This window comes from Terrapene carolina, unplaced genomic scaffold, assembly GCF_002925995.2.
Source record: "Terrapene carolina triunguis isolate 2854851 unplaced genomic scaffold, T_m_triunguis-2.0 Scaffold62, whole genome shotgun sequence".
NCBI lineage: Eukaryota > Metazoa > Chordata > Testudines > Emydidae > Terrapene > Terrapene triunguis.
In genome coordinates, this window is record NW_020664413.1 from 28,991,944 (window position 1) to 29,011,960 (window position 20,017).

At 43.6% G+C, this 20,017-nt stretch overlaps 1 protein-coding gene across 2 annotated transcripts in view; it reads right to left on the reverse strand.

Moving 5' to 3' along the window:
- Nucleotides 1–2,368: 2,368 nt before the first annotated feature.
- The window catches only part of ACVR1 (activin A receptor type 1), a 104,513-nt gene continuing 86,864 nt past the window's right edge, over nt 2,369–20,017 (reverse strand). For both annotated transcript variants that reach the window (XM_024219020.1, XM_029910533.1), the window contains 2 exons: nt 4,692–4,822; nt 2,369–3,594 (listed from right to left, as the gene is read on the reverse strand). In XM_024219020.1, coding sequence (XP_024074788.1) covers nt 3,460–3,594; nt 4,692–4,822 — 266 coding nt within the window. In that variant the 3' untranslated portion in view covers nt 2,369–3,459. The remainder of the gene's footprint in view (nt 3,595–4,691; nt 4,823–20,017) is intronic.

The window sequence follows — 20,017 nt, forward strand, 5'->3', positions numbered from 1 at the left end:
AGGGAAATAGGGGAAGGAGGTGGAAGAAGGGGAGAAACCACTGCCTTCCCTCAGTACCGGAAGTGGATGTCAAGCTGGGAACTCTGGAGTCAGTTAACTATAGGCAGTAGTCGCAAAATTTCTCTGATCAGTTCAACATGATGGGAATTCTCAGTGGCAGATCTGGCTGAGCCTTTCTGATACTTCATTTGCCTGCTGGGAACTGGCACTGAATCAGTCAGTGGGTTATTGTGTTATCCATTGATGGCAGGTACACTGCTCAAATGGACAACAAAAGCTAAGCTTAACAGTAGGGGACAAGATGAGGGATCAGGGAGAGGGCCTGCCATGAGACCAGATGGGGTGTTGCAATCACAGTCCCACTGAGAAGAGAGTGGTGCTACCACTGGAAGGGCTAGTATGTCTGGAGCAGAGGGGAAGCCTTAAAGAAAGGAACTGACCAGCTCTTAGCTGAGTTGATTCGAGGTGGCTGGATGTGGGAGAGATTATGGCAGTGCTGGGAGAGTTGCAGCAAAGCCCATTTCAAACCAAGCAGAGCCCCAAGAAAGGCTGGAGGCAGACACTTCCGGGTCCCTGGCTTTGGCTGCTTAGTAGTTGAATCCTCTTGAGTTGGAAATGGAGACTACAGTGAGAGCACTTCTACTCCTGCTCCATGGTCAGGAGACAAAACAAAGAAAGTGGGGAGGTGCTTCTATATTCATTATGTCTGACAGCTCTTGCCTTCCAGCAGGCAAAGCCATGATGCTCCATGTACTGACTGCTTCTCTTCATAGAATGGCAGAGGGGGAGTGGGAGGGAGGATATAGTAAGAAGTTTTTGCTTCACGAACAGATCTATTCTGATTTTTTCATGTTGAGACCCCAGCTCTTATGCACATGGGATGCAACCAGACAGTCGACTTGCTTGGAAATAAAGATGTAACCATACAGGATGATTTGTTAAACAAGACCTAAAGACCAGATCAACCCATAATTACCTTTTCTATTGAAGGGGAAAAAAACAAAAACAAAACTGAAACACCTACAACTTACTGGTACTTAATTTACTGACATTGTGGCAGCAAAGGAAAAAAAAAAAAACACAAATGTAACTAGTTTTCTTTAGTTCAAACATGAAATTTATCTTTTGTGATTACATCAGCAGGGAGGCGATGCAGGGGAAAAGCTGAACAGCAGGAAACCATGGCAGTAAGTCCGAGAGAGAGAGAGAGAGAGAGAGAGAGAGAGATCACTAAAATACAATGTACCTTTCACACTGCAGTGCAGCATCAGCACCTGAATCACACACAGCAGCAAGAGAGAATGGTTATTAATAGTTCATATTTATATTACTTATCACTCAGATACCTCCACAAGGATCATGGATCCATAGAACTAAGTGCTGAATACGAACATGAAAATATGGTTCCCTGCCCAAGTCTTAAACTTTAGTTGCTGCTGATATTTCTGGTGCTGCTGCAAGTGAATGAACCCTCTGCAGAGTGAGCCTCTCTGCCCACATCGCCACAGCAAAGTAGAAGAGTTAACTCGTTTAAATAATACATTTAAGTTGCTATTAATACTTCTGGGATCATTATTTGTCAAATCATTGCACAAACGTGTGTTCTAAGGCTCAAGAAAAGAAGAGACAGTATCACGATATTCTGAGCCAATCATTTTCCTACTTTTGGTGTATTAAGACTTGTAAACTTGGGCCATAATGCACAATCACCCAGCTCAGAAGATGTGGAGGAACCCAGACATAGGAGAACCACAGCACCAGGCAAGTGTGGACTTTGCACAGGTTCCCAGCGGTCCTTATTGGGAATCAACAGCACCTATGCACCACCGAGTGCAGTTTCTGGGGGTTCTTTGAGGCAAGTCTCAAGGAGCCTCTGGTCGTCTGCCATCTCCCTCCCAAAGATGTCGCTCTTCAGTAAACACACAGAACTGAACTATCTCCCCAAATCATGTGGTAAATATAAAATGATTGTGCACCAGGCATCTATAACTCTTCAGTTTGAGTGATATAGAATATTCAACAGTTACTACTCACATCTCTATTTATCTTGTAGTAGCAACTAATAATCATGGCTTCTTTTTGTATAGCATCTTTGATCCTACAGATTGATATGCAGCACATATACAGGGTTCCCTTCACCAGGCACTGAAATTCAGCCATCTCTGTTGGGTGAAACGTGGCAACTAGTTAACTGTTTAGGTTCAGTACTGACTCAAAAAGGGAAGAATGCCAACATATGCCTCAGCACCTACATGTCCCATCCAAGTATTGACATGGACCTGCTCGCTTAAGCTGGCAAGATCACTGAAAGATACCAGAAACTGGAAACTAGTTACTAATAGGCATTAACTAAAAACACTCGTTTGACTTGAAAACATTCTATTTAATTTATACAAATAACTACTAAATAGAAAAAGTAGATTAAAAACAAAATAGTGTTTTCTGGCAGAGTTTAAATGCACATTATGTAGAGCTTAGAAGAAAAAAAAAATGCATTTTCCAACAGCATTCATGACTTAAAAATCTACTGAAGTCCTACATTGCTTTCATGTTCTAGATCAGTAAGACACTAGATGCGGTGTTGTGTGGGTAGTGGCTAAATATATGTTCCGCATTTGAACTGAACTCATGTTACAGACCACACCTACAAAAGTGAAGCATTTAAAATGTGACTAACACGTTGTAATATGATAATACAGAAAGCAATTTCTGTTTCAGATTATATTGTGTTACAAAAACGTTTGTGTAAGAAATAATGAAAGAGGCCACATAAAAATAAGCTTTAACTTTATGCACTTATTCAGTTTTTTAAAACTGGCAAGTGCATTAGTAATAAATAATTTGCAAGTTTTGTATAAATGAGAAATTCCTAATGTTCAGCATTATTGTAAACATCAGTACACATGTAAAATGCACTAAAATCTGACAGTTACATTTTCAATTTATCAAATCGATTTCCTATTGTTCAGACACAGATCAATGGGGTACATAGCCAATCATTTTTGGCAAGTCACGTCTTTAAAATTAACAGTAACAGTGCAAGTAAGGAATGCAAAGAATTCCTAGTGCAATAAAGAGGAGAAGCACAGGCAATATTGCTGATTAAAATTTACCACTTCCATGTGTTTGTCCTGGGAGTGACTAGGAGACACTCTATAAAAAGCTATTCAAAGCCATTGTTTAATGCCCTGATCTTGTTTTAGGATTTCTGTGTCTTCCTTCAGGCCACTATCTTTGCAACAGTACATCCAGCATAAGTCTTTATAGTTTGACCCTTTGTGAAATGCCCACGACAGTCACTGAGCAGGGTTTGTATGGTTCCATTGTTTCCCAAATGAATGGCTAGATAAGAACGTCTGCCTCTAAGAAGCCATTCGGGACCAGTTCTAGAACTCGTCAGGCCAGAATATTTCTGAACTGGACAAAAAAGACTTCCATCTTGACAGCACCACAAGAACATCAACAGTCAGCTTTCAGTTTATCTAAGGAATTATCAATTTTGGTCAAAGTCTTTTTGATACGCAGGGCTGTTAGTCTTGCCGATGGATTGTGATACCAGCATTCTTTCATCAGCTTGGCAAGAGAGGTTAGTGTCTGGGAAGAGAAAAAAAAAAGTTGTATATAAGCACACAGATCACAAGCTCACTGAAGTTTCATTAGCCTTACTGCCTTGTTAATACTCAAATCTTTACAAAAATCTACAACTTGCTTTACAGCTGCCAAAAATGATTTCATCCCTTCAAATTTCTGCAGGATTTTTTTTTTTTTTTTTGGTTTGGTTTGTTGAATAAATGGAAACAGTATTTAAAGAGGATGGGGTCAAGAAGATGCCCTGCCCAGTGCAATTAAAAAAGGTAAGGTCAGATAAAAATTATATTTGAATGTTTAAAAAGAACACAGTTTTACTAAATAGTATTACTAAATCTGTAAATAATGCAACAAAAAGTAAGTTTTCTATAAAAAACATAAAAAGCACTGTAATTTTAAAATATCTAGGGCAGTTTGTATATCTGGGAAACAGAGCTGTCTAACGTGGCAGGACAGTTCAAGTAATACATAGCTGAAGTTTATTTTATTTGTCCATGGCCAACAATGTGACTCAAATATACATAAAACACTGCAGAGATTAAACCATAATTCCATATCTTCAGAAACAGACAAACCAGTTACTTAAGTGCTGACAGGATATTTGAGGGCACAATTACATTGATTTTGGTGAAGAAAAATGAAGATCTTTACTCTTACTACTTTAATCTTATGTTTTAAAAATATTTCTTGATATGGGCCCTTATTATGGGGGAGAGGAGAAAAGTCAGTTTTGACATAATCTGCATATTTATGACCCTCATGTCCTTACATAGGTTACTTCAACACCAACATGATTTTCTACTGAAGAGCAAGAATAAGATGCGCCACAGTGGGTGTGGCCATTTAAAAAACAGTCTGGATTTATATCACAGAGATTAGATTTGTTTCAATTTACCTGGTGAGAACTTGTTCGCTGTGGTTTTTCCCTTAACATACAGTCAGATATCAGCACACATTTGGCAATCTATCTTTGCAAGCAATTATCTTAGCAATAAACAACAGAGAGACCATTCTGAAAACAGCTTACACCAAAAGATTATTGCAAAAGGAGCAAAAGGTATGAGCTGACATTTCAAGACATGACCTCCAGTTTGCACACTTACTGGGTCTGAGAACCATCTGTTGGGAATGTTTGGCCTTTGCTGATCCACACAGACCACTTTTCTCATATCTTCAAAACTAGGGTCATTTGGAACCACATCATAGAATGGAGGTTTATAGTCTTCTACAATACCTAAAACAGATGAAGATTACATTATTGTGCTGCTGACTTTTAGTGACTTCATAGATTCATAGATTCTAGGACTGGAAGGGACATCAAGAGCTCATCGAGTCCAGTCCCCCGCCCTCATGGCAGGACCAAATACTGTCTAGACCATCAGTAAGACGTTTCTGCACTGAGGCCGTGGTTATATGATTTAAACAACCGTACTATTATACTAATTCTTATCAGACACACAGGTTTACATCTTCAATATGTTAATCCGTATGTATGACACTTATGAGGTAGGCAAGCATCAGACCCATTTTGCAAGTGGAGAAACTGGGGCACAGAGAAATTCCTCAAAACCACACAGTGAATCAGTGACAGAGCTAGGATTAGAACTCAAAGTTCCTTGCAAAAAAAGGGAACACGCTTAGTCGGCTAAACCATGCTGCTTCCCAAATTAATAAAGGTACAGAGAATCTAGGAGATTCATAAATTTATGGCAGGTTGCTGGCTGGTGAAAGACATTAGCTAGCCACCAGGAAACCTAGCATCTCACATTTTAAAGGCTATGTCGAACAAAAAGCAGTAATTTATTCCAGACAAGCAACCCCCCCACTCCTCCCCAAAAAAGTAAATTCAGTGCTAAACTATATTACCAATAAAGGGTACTAGTTTTGCCTATGCATTTCCTCCCTTGACATATTTAACTCAGAGTTTGCAACTGTTAATGCAAGTCTAAATTATCAAAAAGGCTTTTAAACTCCTCTTATGCCCTTGGGAATTCATTAACTCCTTGACATGAACTGACTCTGAAGAGAAATGGGATTTTTGTTAGCAAAATGCTAACAGAAAACGTCCCCGATCTGTATGCTGGCTTTGATTGGTTGACCATAAATATATCTGTTTTTCATGACTCATGGAGGAAGACGAGAAGCACTTAAGTCTCTATATGCTCTCACACTGACACCTCAAAATGAAGATCGTTCTCTTTCTTAAAGACATACTGTAAAGCAGGTGTCATATGATACGATAAGGCTAAGTGAGTGGGGAGCGCCAAAAGCGTAAATTCAATTTCAAAATTTTAGAAGCCCCAAGATTTGCTTGACAGTGCTTAAATAAATCTCTGAACTCAGGCATATGCTGCATATGCATACGCACATGTGGACTACGCACAGGGTGTCAAAGAAGAATCAGAACTGCCAAAAACCATGAAAGAGAAGGTGGGTGAAGTAACGTTTTTTATTGGACCACTTTGTTAGTTACAGAGCAACTAGATGCTTGCAATTAGCCCCTGTCAGCCAACTTGTGCTCGCAGAGCCAGAGTCAGGTGGCACAGGCCAGCTGCAGGTTTTTCATTGCAGTGTAGACATATCCATAGACAAGATACAGAGCTGTTCTTCAGGTCTGGAAAAGAATCAGAATGTCACAGCTAGATACAAGGTGGAACAGATTGTTAAGTGTAAGGATTTAACACATGTTGCAAGAAACTATGCAAAAATGAAGTGGACAAGCTCTGAAAAGATAAAGAAGCCCACTATCTGATATAGTGGGCTTTAAAACAAATACAGAGAGTGCTCTGACACAACAGCACAAGGAGAATGACGGAGGCAGATATAAGGGTTTCAGCTGATGTAGACAGAAGAAGAGTAATAGAAAACAACTAGCTTTAAAAAAGGACTAAAACAGCTTGTGGTAGCGGGGTGGACACCCGCTCCTGCCCTGAGAGCTTGGAAAAGCCCTGCAGAGGGCTGGTGCTGGGCAAGGTAAAACCCTGGCTGATTGGGGGAAGTGGCTGCAGCTGGGCCACGCCCCAATCAGGCCTCAGCTGGCTCTATATACGAGGCTGGGAGCCAGGAGCTCAAGAGTCTCTCGCTGCCTTCAGAGAGAGAAGGGCCTGGCTGCAGGGAGCTAGACAGGGTGCCTGTAGTGGAGCAGGGCTGGGGAAAGACTGAGGAGCTGGGGAGCTCCAGCCTGGATAGCCCCAGGCTGCGGCCTGGTAATAGCTCAACAGGTACTGGGGGTTGCAGAGGGCAGCCTAGGGCTAGGCCAAGGCAGCAGGTCTAAACCCCCCTTGCCAGTGATGAGTGGCCTATACTGCAGTCTGCCCCAGGGAGCAGGGGCTAGTTGGTGACTGGCAGTGGCCTAGTACTGAGGCAAGGTGGGGATAGTGGGTGGGGGTTCCCCTGGGAGGGGAGACCTAGCGTGCGTGGGTATTGCCAGGGGGCAGCACCCAGAGCAAGGGGCACTGGGGTCCTGGGAGGGACACGGGGCCAGTGCAGAGGACAAGGCGGATCACCGACCTGCAGAGGGCGCTCCAGAGGCTGGTGAGCTAATTCCCTGGACGACCAGCAGGAGGCGCCGCAGGGGTGAGTCCGGACCTCCTACAGCTTGGCATAGACTGGAATAGCTGGAGAACCAAAGCAGGAAGCACAGAATACCATTGAGATCTTTTGTGTGACAAGGTATGGAAAACAAGGAAAAGTTCAACGGGCTTTGATACAGAAAATCCTGAAACCACTTTATATATTGAAGCAACTGCAACTTTCAACTCTCCGACTTAGTCACTGCAATCATCTTATTTTTCGATTAGGGATGTAAAACGTCAACTTTTAAAAAAAAGTTAATCGTTTAAACGGTGAACTTTTAAAATGGTATTTACATCCCTATTTTGGATGTGCTAATAAAGTATCAGGATTCCTGCCTCCCCCCCTACATGATCAGAAATGACAGACAGTTCATTGTGCCTCAACCTCCCTCAGCTTTTTCCAGATCTCCACCTTCGAGCCCCTCTCCCATGGAGCTGGGATCTAGATATGACCAATGTCATGGCTAACAATATGGATGAGACAGAGTGACTGCAAGTCCAAACACCCATTGTGTTATAACCCCCTGATTGAGAACCCCTGCTTTAGAAGACTAAGGCCTTTCTATAAAAAAAAGTTGCATTGCCTTTAACTATACCAGTACAGTTAATGAGGCAGTGTCCTGTCCAGTATGGACACAGTAATACCTGTATAGAAGTGTTTATACCGGTATAGCTTAGGCCTGGTCTACACTAGGAATTTACAAGTTGGTGTAGCCACATATCTCAGGGTTGTGACAAATCCACTTCCCTGAGAGGTGAGAGCTAGGTAAATGGAAGAATTTTCCCATCAGCCTAGTACTAGCTATACTGGGCCTTAGGTTGGTCTAGCTATCGCCTCTCAGTGAGGTGGATTACGTACGCCAACAAGAGAATCCCTCCTGTGGGCATAGTTAGGCCTCTACACTGAAGCGCTACAGTGGCTGCTGTCGCATTTTAAGTGTAGACAAGCCCTTATTCTCAATTCAGGAAGGGCTTTTACCAGAATAGCTATTTCAGTTACAAAAAACCCAAACAAAACAAACACTTCATCTCCATCTGAAAGCTATACCAGAAATCTTAAGTGTCAATCACACCAAAAAAGGACATACAAGCAAGAAGAGTATTCATTTGGAATGGTAAAATTACTCAAAGATACCAGGATGTAATGAAGGATACAGCTACAAGAATAAAGAAGCATTTAAAGTTAAGACTGATTTACATAGGGAAAAATCTGACACAGTGGTATCATTCAACCAGGCACGTTGAATTGTCACCACTAGAAGATACAGAAGTTTGGGGATCTTGTAGGAGTAAAACAGATTCCAGTAGAGTGTTCAAATGTATTTCCTATTTGGGAGAGAAGTCTCAACATTTAGTTTTCTGTTTGGTTTACTTAATAAGCCACTCTGATAGATTCATTCAATTTTACGTGAGTAAAATCTTTTTTATCTCTCTTTAAGTAAGCTACTTTGCAACATGATTAATGTAACTATTACTGAACTATAGATAAATGTGTAAGATACAACAGATGGCAGAGATGGAAAAGGAAGAGACTATTTTAACTAAACTTAATTTCAAAATTAGCTTTGATAGGCATACAGAAGTGCAGATTCCATTATATGCAATGTAAAGTAATATTAACCTACATTTTCAGAAATTATTAGTGATTTGGGGGCACTTCACATAGTCACCCTGAGAAGGATCTGATTTTCAGAAGTGCTGAGCAACATCTTATTTATTTTTTTAAAAGCACAATGTTTATATTCTCCCCCATTCTGCACATCCTCTAGTCTGTTGCTCTAGAACAACGCTTAGTCTAGTCTAGAGTAGTCTGTGGAGACATCCCTATGTTTCCTCTCAAGAGTCCCTCTTTCTATACTTCAAATGTTGACAGGTGTGAAGTGTAAAACTAGCATTTCATTAGAGTTAAAATGCAAAACTTCTCCCTCTTGTTCAACATCTGAATTCAGAAATGCCAATCTAAGGCACACATTAGGGCCTACCTTTGGGGGGGGGGGAAGGGAGGGGAATTGAATCTATATTTGAAGTTTGATCTAAATTTCAGCTTAATTTCCAAACCTCATTAGGATGTTAATAGAATCTTTCCTCTATCACCACAAACACAGCATGGATTTATTTTAAGTTACTATTTTCATTTGGTCTGGTATATATTGTTGAGTATAATAAATGGCCTAATTATTTTTAACCATCATAGTTGACTATATTAGATCTATAAGGAACCAGATCTGGCCTTTATTCTAACAGCTAAGTCAAAAATATTTTAAACAACCATGCCAAACTTCATGGATCCTATGGGATCACTGTTGGCTCCACAACAACTGTGGGACTATGTCAGCAAGCCACCGTAACCTCTAGTCTGCATTATCGTAAACAAAGCTGTCACTGTGAACTATGATATCCCTCTCTTCCTCACTTGCAAGAGAAGAAAACAAGCCTCTTAAATCAGAAAGAGCAACCCTAAACCCATGCCAGTTACCAAACAGTTTAAGGATCCCTTTCATAACTTAGAAAATACTTCAACACTCCCATATAGAAGCCAGCTTTTCAATAATTGAATTAATGATAAGCTTGCATCCAAGATGGTATTTTTCACCCGATTACTCATTTCTTCATGTATACAACGACTGTATGAAATACAATGCAATTAACTAGTTAACAGGCAGACCTTTGTATAAAAATGAGGCAAAGCTGCCGGGATTGTGAAAATGGGTATGTAGTCTAAATTCTTTCAGTTACAGTATGTCATGATTAGCATCGATGCTCAATAAGATGATAGTATTAGAAATCAGTGAGATTGAGAAGTAATAGCAATAAGAGGTGGAGTCTCGGACAAACCTGTCAGGAATGATCTAGACTAGGGATCGGCAACCTTTGGCACGTGGCCCACCAGGGTAAGCCCCCTGGCGGGCCGGGCCGGTTTGTTTACCTGCCGCATCCGCAGGTTCGGCCGCTCGCAGCTCCCACTGGCCGCGGTCCGCCGCTCCAACCAATGGGGGCTGCGGGAAGCGGCGGCCAGCACATCCCTGGCTGCCGCTTTCCACAGCCCCCATTGGCCTGGACCGGCGAACCGCAGTCAGTGGGAGCTGCGAGCGGCCAAACCTGCGGACGCGGCAGGTAAACAAACCGGCCCGGCCCGCCAGGGGGCTTACCCTGGCGAGTCGAGTGCCAAAGGTTGCCGATCCCTAGTCTAGATAATACTTAGTCCTGCCATGAGTGCAGGGGACTGGACCAGATGATCTCTCAAGGTCCCTTCCAGTCGTATGATTCTATGAAATACAAGATAAAGATTACTGAGATTCTATAAACTAACTAGGGAATCTATTCAAAAGCAAGAGAATGATTCTGCAGTGAGCTAGTGAGGCTGTATTAGGCATAGAGTGCAGTACTGATCACCAGGCTTAAAAAAGAAATCATCAGTTATTAGAAGATATCTTGCAGTGTACATGCCTCACAAGGCCACACCAGCACTCTAAGTTTGGGTGGGGGGGGGGGGGGGGGGAGGAAATCTGTTAATGTTGTGTCCTTCCTTAAACTAATCAACAACCGAAAGGGGGAAATGTTAGAAAATATTGCGTCACCAAAAAACAGTCACTAGCAGATAGAATAACCTACTCAGTATTACAGGAGCTGATAGTCTTTATGAATTAAAAGACTAGATTAGATCAACAGTTACAGAATAGGATACAAGATTTGCCATACTGATCAGAACATTAAGACCCGCATCCTGCCAATACAAGTTCATAGCATACACAATTGAAAATTGCTTCCTGCCATCTATGACACATCCTGACACGAGCAGATTAGCTCTACCTTAACACTTGGCATTACACATGCTATCAGTCATTAAACTAGGAGCACGACTATACGCTAAGTAGGGGGATGTGATTCATAGCTCTAGGAGATGCACTCAAAAACGTAGCTGTGGCAGTGCAAGCTGCAGGATGGGCCAGCCACCATGTATGTGCCCATCTGAGACCCTAGCCATGTACTCAAGATGGCTCGCTCATCTTGACGCTCGCACCTCCAGTGTTGTACTATATTTTTAGAGCGCAAGCTCAATGAGAGCTAGCGCAAGTATGTCTCCTTGAACCAGGAATCATGTTTCCAGCTTGAAGTGTAGACATACCCTACGTAAGCTTTTACAGATCCAGCGACATCATTTGACTGACCACCTGACAGCGATTTCCATGGTTACTATGAGATATGAATAAAAGTTCTCCTTGATGTTTAACATTTAAAACATAAAAATGAGAGGAATTACTTATGGTCCTGAAAATAGGAGCTACTACAATATAGACCAACATTCTATTCAGATGGGATGCAATATTGTACACTCAATAGAAAGTAGTAATTTTTCAAATTTAAACACTTAAAATATCTAATACAACACTAAGGTCTATCAGTCTGCAAACTATCAACGTGACCTATTAAGCCAGGTTAGAATTAAGATGGCAAGGAAGAGTTCAGACAAACTTCTAAGTGGAGGTTGCTTACTAGAACTGGAGGTTCTTTGAGATGTGTGGGCCCTATATGTATTCCATACGTGAGTACGCATATGCCCCACGCATCTGAGTCCAGCGATTTAACAGCAGTGTCCATTGGCCCACACACATGCAGTAGATCGCCTCATGCTCCCAAGCAAGGGTATAAGCAGTGCAGTCAATACCCTCTCAATTCCTCTTCTTACCGTGAATCCAATCACATCTACAGTTCTCAGAGGGGACGGAGGGGGGGTAGTGGAATACAGATTGGGACCACACACTGTAAATGGAGCTCCTTCAAAATAAGTAACCTCCACTTTTTCAAGTGCTGGTCCCTATGTGAATTCCACACATAGGAAATTGACAAGCAAGTATCAGATTGGAGGTAGGTGTGAGGAAGCCACCAACGAAGAGTCACGCAGCACCACAGATCCCACTGCTACACCTGCAGCAGAGGCTTGGACAGGCACATAGTGTCTAAGCAAACATGTATTCCACTCCAGGTGGCTGCTCTGCATAGGGACCTCCTTCAGGGATGCCACCTGGTGGCAGCCTGCACTCTCGTAGAGTGGCTTGTTATACCACCAGGAGGCAGGATGCAAGCTAGTCCGTAGCATTCTATAATGCAGCCAGAAACCCACTTAGAAATCCTCTGAGAGGATATAGCCTGTGAAGGTGAGGATGTAGGGTGAAGGTGAAAGGATACTTTGTCCTTGTGTAAAGGGGGAGGAGGGGGGAAGAAATCTGCCATGAGTGCTCCAAGTTTGTTGATCCTCCTGGCCAAAGTGATGGCCACTAGAAATGCCACCTTCAAGGAAAAGTGAGACATGGAACATGCTGCTAAGGGTTCAAATGGAGGTCTGCTAAGCTACGACAGCACAAGGTTCAGATCCCATAGTGGTGTGGGTTTAGTGACTGCCAGAAAAGGCCTTGATGAGGCCCTTCAGGAACAGTGTCGTAGTTGGGTGGGTAAAACAGCACTCATCTACTTTTTTTTTGGGGGGGGGGGGGAAGAGAGAAAGGAGGCACTATCAGCTGCTGGGTGGGCTTGTAAGACTGACTGTGGAGAAGTATTTCCATTTAGCCAAATACCCAGCGTAAGAAAGGATTGACCAGAACCTGTTATGTACAGCCTGGACCAGGAATGAACAAGAACAATCTACCTCAGATGCTCATCCAAATACCGGACCATAAGGTGGAGAAAGCCCAGGTTGGGGTGTTTGACCTGCCCCTGTCCTGTGTCAGGAGTTTTGGGAAGGTTTGGATATTGATGGGAGGGGTCGACTAACATGGACAGAAGCTCTGGGAACCAAAACTACCTAGGCCAGTAGCATGCTAGGAGAATGAAGCATCATGACAGAGCCAATGTCATCTTTCTCAGCACCCGTAGAAGCAGGAAAATGGGAGGAAAGGCATATCTGAAACTGCCCATCCACAACAGTAGGAGAGCATCACCTTCAGAGTCACGACCTATGGCTCCCGTGGAACAATACATGGGGAATTTCTTATTCATAGATTCTAGGACTGGAAGGGACCTCGAGAGGTCATCGAGTCCAGTCCCCTGCCCACATGGCAGGACCAAATACTGTCTAGATCATCCCTGATAGACATCTTGTTTGTTTGTGATGCAAAGAGGTCTCTCAGAGTTGTGACCCAGCACGTAAAGATGTCTGTGAGAATGGAGTTGTGGATTTCCTGACTCATGGTCCTCCACGAAATGCCTGTTGAGGTTGTTGTGGATACCCAGGAGGTAGGTCACCTAGATGGTGATGTTGTGACTGATGCACCAGTTCCAAAGCCTGCCTCCCCTCCAGACAAAGCAGCAGAGAACTCATTCTTCCCTGTTTATGTAGACAACCGTGGTGATATTATCTGACATTATGTGGATGTGGAGGGTGCAAGTGAGAGGAAGGAAGGCCTTTGCATGCAAAGGTCAACTACCCATAGCTCCAGGATGTTGATATGTAGTCTGACCTCCTGCATGGTCCATGTGCTCTGTACAGTGTGACTGTTCAGTTGGGCACCCACCTCAGAAGGGATGCAGTTACAATAGTGATGCTGGAAGTGGTGAAGGGAACCTCGTCTCTGTTTGACCACTTAGTGAAGGAGCTGATGAGCCAGGAGTTAATGTGGTCTTTGTTAGGCGAGTAGACCAAAGTGAGCCAGGCAGGCAACGCAGATAAAGCCTGGCAAAGGGGGGTCTGACAAGTACACGCTGCCATATGACCTAACAGCAACAGGTACATCCACATTGTAATCCTTGGTCCGTGGGAAATCAAGGAAACTAGGTTGTGCATCGTCTGAAACCTTTCTGCAGGGAGGAAGGCTCTTGCAGAAAGAGTCCAACATTGCCTCAATAAAGTTTGACGAAGTGGGTATTCACCCACGAAAGCTTATGCTCAAATACATCTGTTAGTCTTCAAGGTGCCACAGGACTCTTTGTTGCTTTTTACAGATCCAAACTAACACGGCTACCCCTCTGATACTCAGAGTTTGTTGTCCTTGTGGGGGACAAAATGGACTTCTGTTCATGCAGACCGCCAGGGCTTTGAATGAGGTATTGAGTAGCTGACCTGACCTCCTGACAAAAGCGACCTACCAGGAGCTAGACAGTCATTGAGATATGGAAAGACTGTGTGGCCCTGACTTCTCATCTGGTCTGCCACCCCAGAGAAACCTTTAGCAAACATTCTGGGTGCTGTCACTAGTCCAAAGGGGAGGACCCAGAATTGTAAGTGCTCCTGGCCCATGATAAGCCATAGGAACCTCCTGTAGGAGGGGTGAACACCTATGTCAAGAGCTGAGAGCCGTGAACCACATCCCTTCTTGGAGAGAGGGGATTACCGATACTAACGTGACCATCCTGAAGTCCGAAGATGTTGAGTTGCCAAATATCCAGAATGGGTGTTCTTTTTGGGGACTACGAAATACAGACAATAGAACCCTCTTCCTTGAGGCAGGCGCCTCGGTGTAATGAGGACTTTGTTTCCTGTTGAAGAATTGTCTTGAGAGTGATCCTGAAGGGTGACCACGAAGGGTGTTTGCAGGGAGGGAAGGAGATAAACTCTATGGAGTATCCCTGATGGATGATTAGGTCTTGGAAATTATCCATCCTGATTAGCTCCCAGTTGTGGGCAAAACAGTGAGACGGCCTCCAAAAAGGTGACAGAAGGGGCAGGTGGCACCAGAGATGTTTTAGTTGAGACCCGCTCATCATCAAAAGCGGCTCCTAGCCGCAGGCTGGGAACAGGTTGCAGTAGTAGAGGGGGATGAAAAGCAGGCCCTCTGAGTCTTCTGTCTATTGCAGGAAGGCCCCGCAGGATGCTGATAGCAGAACGCACAAGTAGGAAGTGGTGGTGGTGGTCTTGATTTAAAGGTCTGCCGTCTTGTTGTTTGTCCTTGAGACCCATGTGCAGATCCCCAGGGAGCAGAGGGAAGACCTTGAGTTGAGCCCTTTAACAAGTGGAGAGTCTCAATCTTCTCATTAAAGAGGTTGGACTCAAAGGGAAAATCTTGGATAGTATTCTCCACCTCCCTGGAGAGGGCCGAGGATTGCAACCATGAATCCCTCCTCATCACCATACCAGTGGCCAAGCTTCTGGATGCTGCATCTGCAGCATCAACTGCAGCCTGAAGAACTGTTTTTGCCACCAACTTGCCCTCCTCTAGAAGGGAGAAAAACTTGGCTCTATCCTCACAGGAAAGTTTGTCCTAAAAGGCCACCAGTCTAGAGTAGTTAAAGTCATACTTGGCTAGCAAGGCCTGGTAATTGGTGATGCAGAATCACAAGTCCACAGGGATGATCTTTCTCCCCAGGCTACTATGGAACATACAGGTCTCAATACCTAAGGACCACCCCATCAGACATGGGCTCCAAGAGACTGGCCCTTAGGTATTGAGACTTGTATGTTCCATAGTAGCCTGTACCATCAGGGAGTGGGGAGCAGAGTGGGGGAACAGGAATTCAGCTCCCCATTTGCCAAAATGAAATAGCACTTTTCAGCCCTTTTAGGTATGTGGGGGTGAGGCGGGGAAAAGAGCGCGCAGGATGCTGGGGGGATGTGCCAGACCAATCTCACTGGTTTAAGATGGCCTTGTTAACTGGGAGAGCCACCTTATTTGGGCCTGAGGCTGCAGATGTCCAACAAGTGATGGTGAGTCTTGGGCTTCCTCCAGAGATATCTGGAGAACACTAGCCACTCTTTGTAGTAAGTCCTGTTATTGCTTATGGTTGTTGGGGGGGGGGTAAAATGGGGAAGAGGAGGAAACATCAGTACCTGTGGTTCTGGTTCAGCATCTTCCTCCACCTCACACACCGACGGGACTGGTTGATGGTGCAATGAGGAAGAGTGGAAAGACTCCTAGGTGCTGGACATCTGGTATAGGAATCCCATAGTCCCCAACAGGGCCAGAAAAAGGGGCCAACTGTTTGAAGGGGACCCCATGGCATGGGGAACCATTGGTCCCAAGGGAGGCAGTGTTCATAAGGGTAGCAACCATAAGTCCTCGATCGCCTGTCCAGGCTTGGGTCTCTGTGACGATGAACGAGGGACCAGCTCATCAGATTTGTCCAAATCTGGAAACTGCTCCTTCTGTAACGTCAGAGCCATCAGTACCGTGGTAATCCGGCCTGACGGTTGTAAGAAAGACGGCTCCTGGGACAACAAAGCAATATAGTCTTCTGGTATAGTAATGTCCCTCAGGAGGGTCGGGCTAGAGAAGAGGGGAGACTGCGGGTGGGGGAGGACGATATCCTCTGGTGCCATATAGTTCTCTGTGCACCCCGTGTGCAGGGTGTTCTGATAGTTGGCACCAATGGAACCAGTACACCCTCAGTCGTGGGGTATTCTTCAGGCAGCTGTGTCTCTATCACAGAGTCCAAAGCTACACTTGTGGAAGGGATTCAAGGACAATGGTCCTTGTGCTTCAGAACTGGAATCACCAATGGAACAGGAAGATTCTTCTCCCTATGCACCTTACCCTCCACCCTGATAGTTTTTTGGCAGAATCAGTCCTTAGGGTCTGTGTGCCAAGGGCTTGCCCAACCTCAATGGGCTCAGGGAAGTAGTGTGTCACTTACAGAGTGTCCCTTACTCTTATGAGAAGCCCTGGAGAGTGTCTTTGGGCTTAGATACTGAGTGCTCCACTCCTAAGCACATGCTCAGAGGAGCGCTGCTCGTTTGATGAGGCCGATGTACAAGGAGGTCTTCCTGGGCCAGATCAGAAAGGGGCTTCATAGCCTTCTCCATCATGGTCTAAAGTGAAACTCACGAGCTCTGTAAGTTCTTGGTGGAAATGAACGACAAATGCTGCATGTCACTGAAATGTGTGTCTCACCTAGACAGTAGGGACACAGCTGGTATTAATTCCTTCTCTGTCAGTGACTAAGGCAGGAGATACAGTTTTGAAAACGGGGAGTCTGGGCATAGTCCTGACTGTGAGGAAGAAGTCCCCAGTCTGGGGAAAACAAACTACACTAACCTAATGAACAACTATTTACAATCTTATTTACAAGTTTTCTGAAAGGATGACACTGGATTCCGACTCAGACCATATAGAAGTAATAAGAAACTGAGAGGGTGTTGACGCACACGGCTTATTATATCCTCAACTCGGGAGCACGAGGAGTTCTAATGCGCATGTGCGGGGGACAAAGGACGTTGCTTGTTAAAATCTCCAGACTCAGGAGTATGGTGTGCATGCACGAAGGGACAAAAAATGGAAGAACTACAAACTTCACAGCTAGCAAAAAAAAAAAGTTCCATATCTAGTTGAAACTATAAATGTCTTAATTGAAAACTGGTATGAAAAGTTTCATTGTGTGGACGGCTTTGTTGAGAAAAAAATATTGTGCAATGTGAAGATATACAGGCACCCCCTTAACTACCACCAGTCCTGAACCATAGCTATGAATGGCATCAGTCAGTTATACTGAAACACACATTTTGTTCTCATCTCAGTTTCCCTTGTGGTCTTGGGTTGGGTTACCTATTACACAGTTGGTTAAACCACCACCCATCCAACAGAACTCTCACTAGGACAATCAGTAATTAGGTTTCCATTTCACAGTGCTCAGTGTTTAGAAAGAAAAATATGCAATTTCAGATAAAGTTCAGAATCTAAATCTCAACATAACAAGCTCATTGTTACAGATCAAATCTCAAGGCGCTCAAGTGACAAATTGCAACCCCGAGGTTTCCAAGTATTGAGAAATAGTCCCTCAATCTTTTTGACTCCCTTTTTAAAAAGTTCACCAATAAAATATTAAAAACATTGATGTTAATTTTATATCCACACGGAATTTGTGCACAACAATTTCTTTAGTGACATGTTTTCCCACTTCTCTATTTAACCATCCCTTGTAGCTACCTCAACTCATCTTACTGGAGAGGACACATACCTTACTTCTAAGGCAGTGGTTCTCAACCTATTTACCTCTGTGGGCTGCATATGCAGCTCTCTTATGTGGGCTGCACCCACACACTAGATATACTACCTGTATGGCCCTGAAGATGTCACATGGGCGGTAGCTGTGTGCTGATTGGGCCACAAGCAGCCCAAGGGAGCGAGCTGAGAACCACTGTTCTAAGGCCATAACCACATCACTTCATGGTTCAAAAGCCAGCTGTTGACACACAAAAGCGATCCTTGCTCTATACAGTAGAAGATCAGAGTTACAAACACCTCGGGAATGGAGGTTTTTCATAACTCTGAACAAAACATTATAGTTCTTTCAAAAGTTTACAACTATTGCCTAATATAACTTTGAAACTATTAATAAAGAAAAATGCTGCTTTCCCTTTATTTTAGTAGTTACATTTAACACAGTACTATACTGTACTGGGTTTTTTGTTTGTTTTTTAGTCTTTGCTGCTGCCTGATTGTGTTCTTCTGGTTCCAAATGGGGTGTGTGGTTGACTGGTCAGTTTGTAACTGAGGTTCTACTGTACAGCACCTCTCCCAGTGTCTCAATGAGAAGATGGTCCATATTCAGACAGCAGTGATAGTGTTGCTCCCACTAGAGCGAATCACAAGATTCCAGCGGACTTCCACGGGAGCAGGATCTGTTTGTATTTGGCTCTTAGATGTTACGTGGAATTGTTTGCCACAGAGCCACCCAACTAGCTCATCTTGTTTTCTGATCTCAAAAAAAAGAATCCATTTTAGAATTCTCTTTTAAAGAAATTACTCAAGTTCCAGAATGCAGATTTTATGGAAGTAACTGCCTACCTGGAGACTGTGTTGAGCATCATCTTGGACGGGGGAGCAATGCTTTGGGGGCGGAAAATCATTGTCTACTTTATAGTTAGGATGGCCACTGCTATTCAGGAGTTGCTATGAAATGCAGCCTAATTATTATAATACACGATCAGCTTTTCTGCTTTGAACACTACTGCACCTGCTGACCTCCTCCCCAGGGTCCAAGTCTACTCCCTCTGGGCAAGTCTTCACTAGGACAAAAAGTGTGCTCTTATCTTGAATACATATGGTAAAATCCAGTAAAGGCAAGGTAATTTGTAGTTTTCATATCTGTTAACAGGTTGAGACAGATTATAGGGGAGTTTAGTGTTTACCTTGACCTGCCAACAGGTATGAAAACTACCCGCTGCCTCGTCTTCACTGGGATTTTACCTCATGTTAAAATGTGTAACTAACGTATGGTAAGAACAACTTTTTTTCTAGTTAAGGTAAGGCCTCAGATCAAGAGACTACCCTAGGAAAATGATCAGGCCCAAAGCAAATCAATACATACTTATTTCAGTAAACAGATTGGAGGCTTTTATCAAAGTTAAACAGATCATAGTCAAGAACCTTAATACATAATATCCCTGCTATTTTCCCTATGTGGATTTTGAATGCCTTCTTAAAATGTCAAGCTTCTCTCTTAATCTATACAGAAGTTTCTTCCACAAGCCACTGGTGCTAATTCAGCAGGATACTTAGGCACATGCAAAATTTAAGCGTATGAGTAGTCCTAATCACTTATCTGGCTTGAGGGTTACTGCCAAACAAACTCCCACCACCACTCCACATGGTGCTCCAAAGGGCTCCCAGTCCCTTCTGACCGGAGGAACAAGACCAGGTTCGGTATTTGTACTTCAGACTCCTGCAGTATATCCCATCCCTTTCGGTCACAGAAACTAGGTATGGTGTTTTCCACAAAAGAATCCTCGAGACAGCTACCTAGAATAGGATTCCCCCTACCAATGCACTATTGCTCACTGCTGAAGAGAAGAATTTCACTAGGAATTTTGTTCTGATAAATTTGTTTTTTGAACAGGTATTTCTTTAAGAGTGCAATGTGTTTAGCTTGATATACAGTAAGCATACCCCAAAACACACATCACTTCCCTTCTCTATATTGTCCTTTGG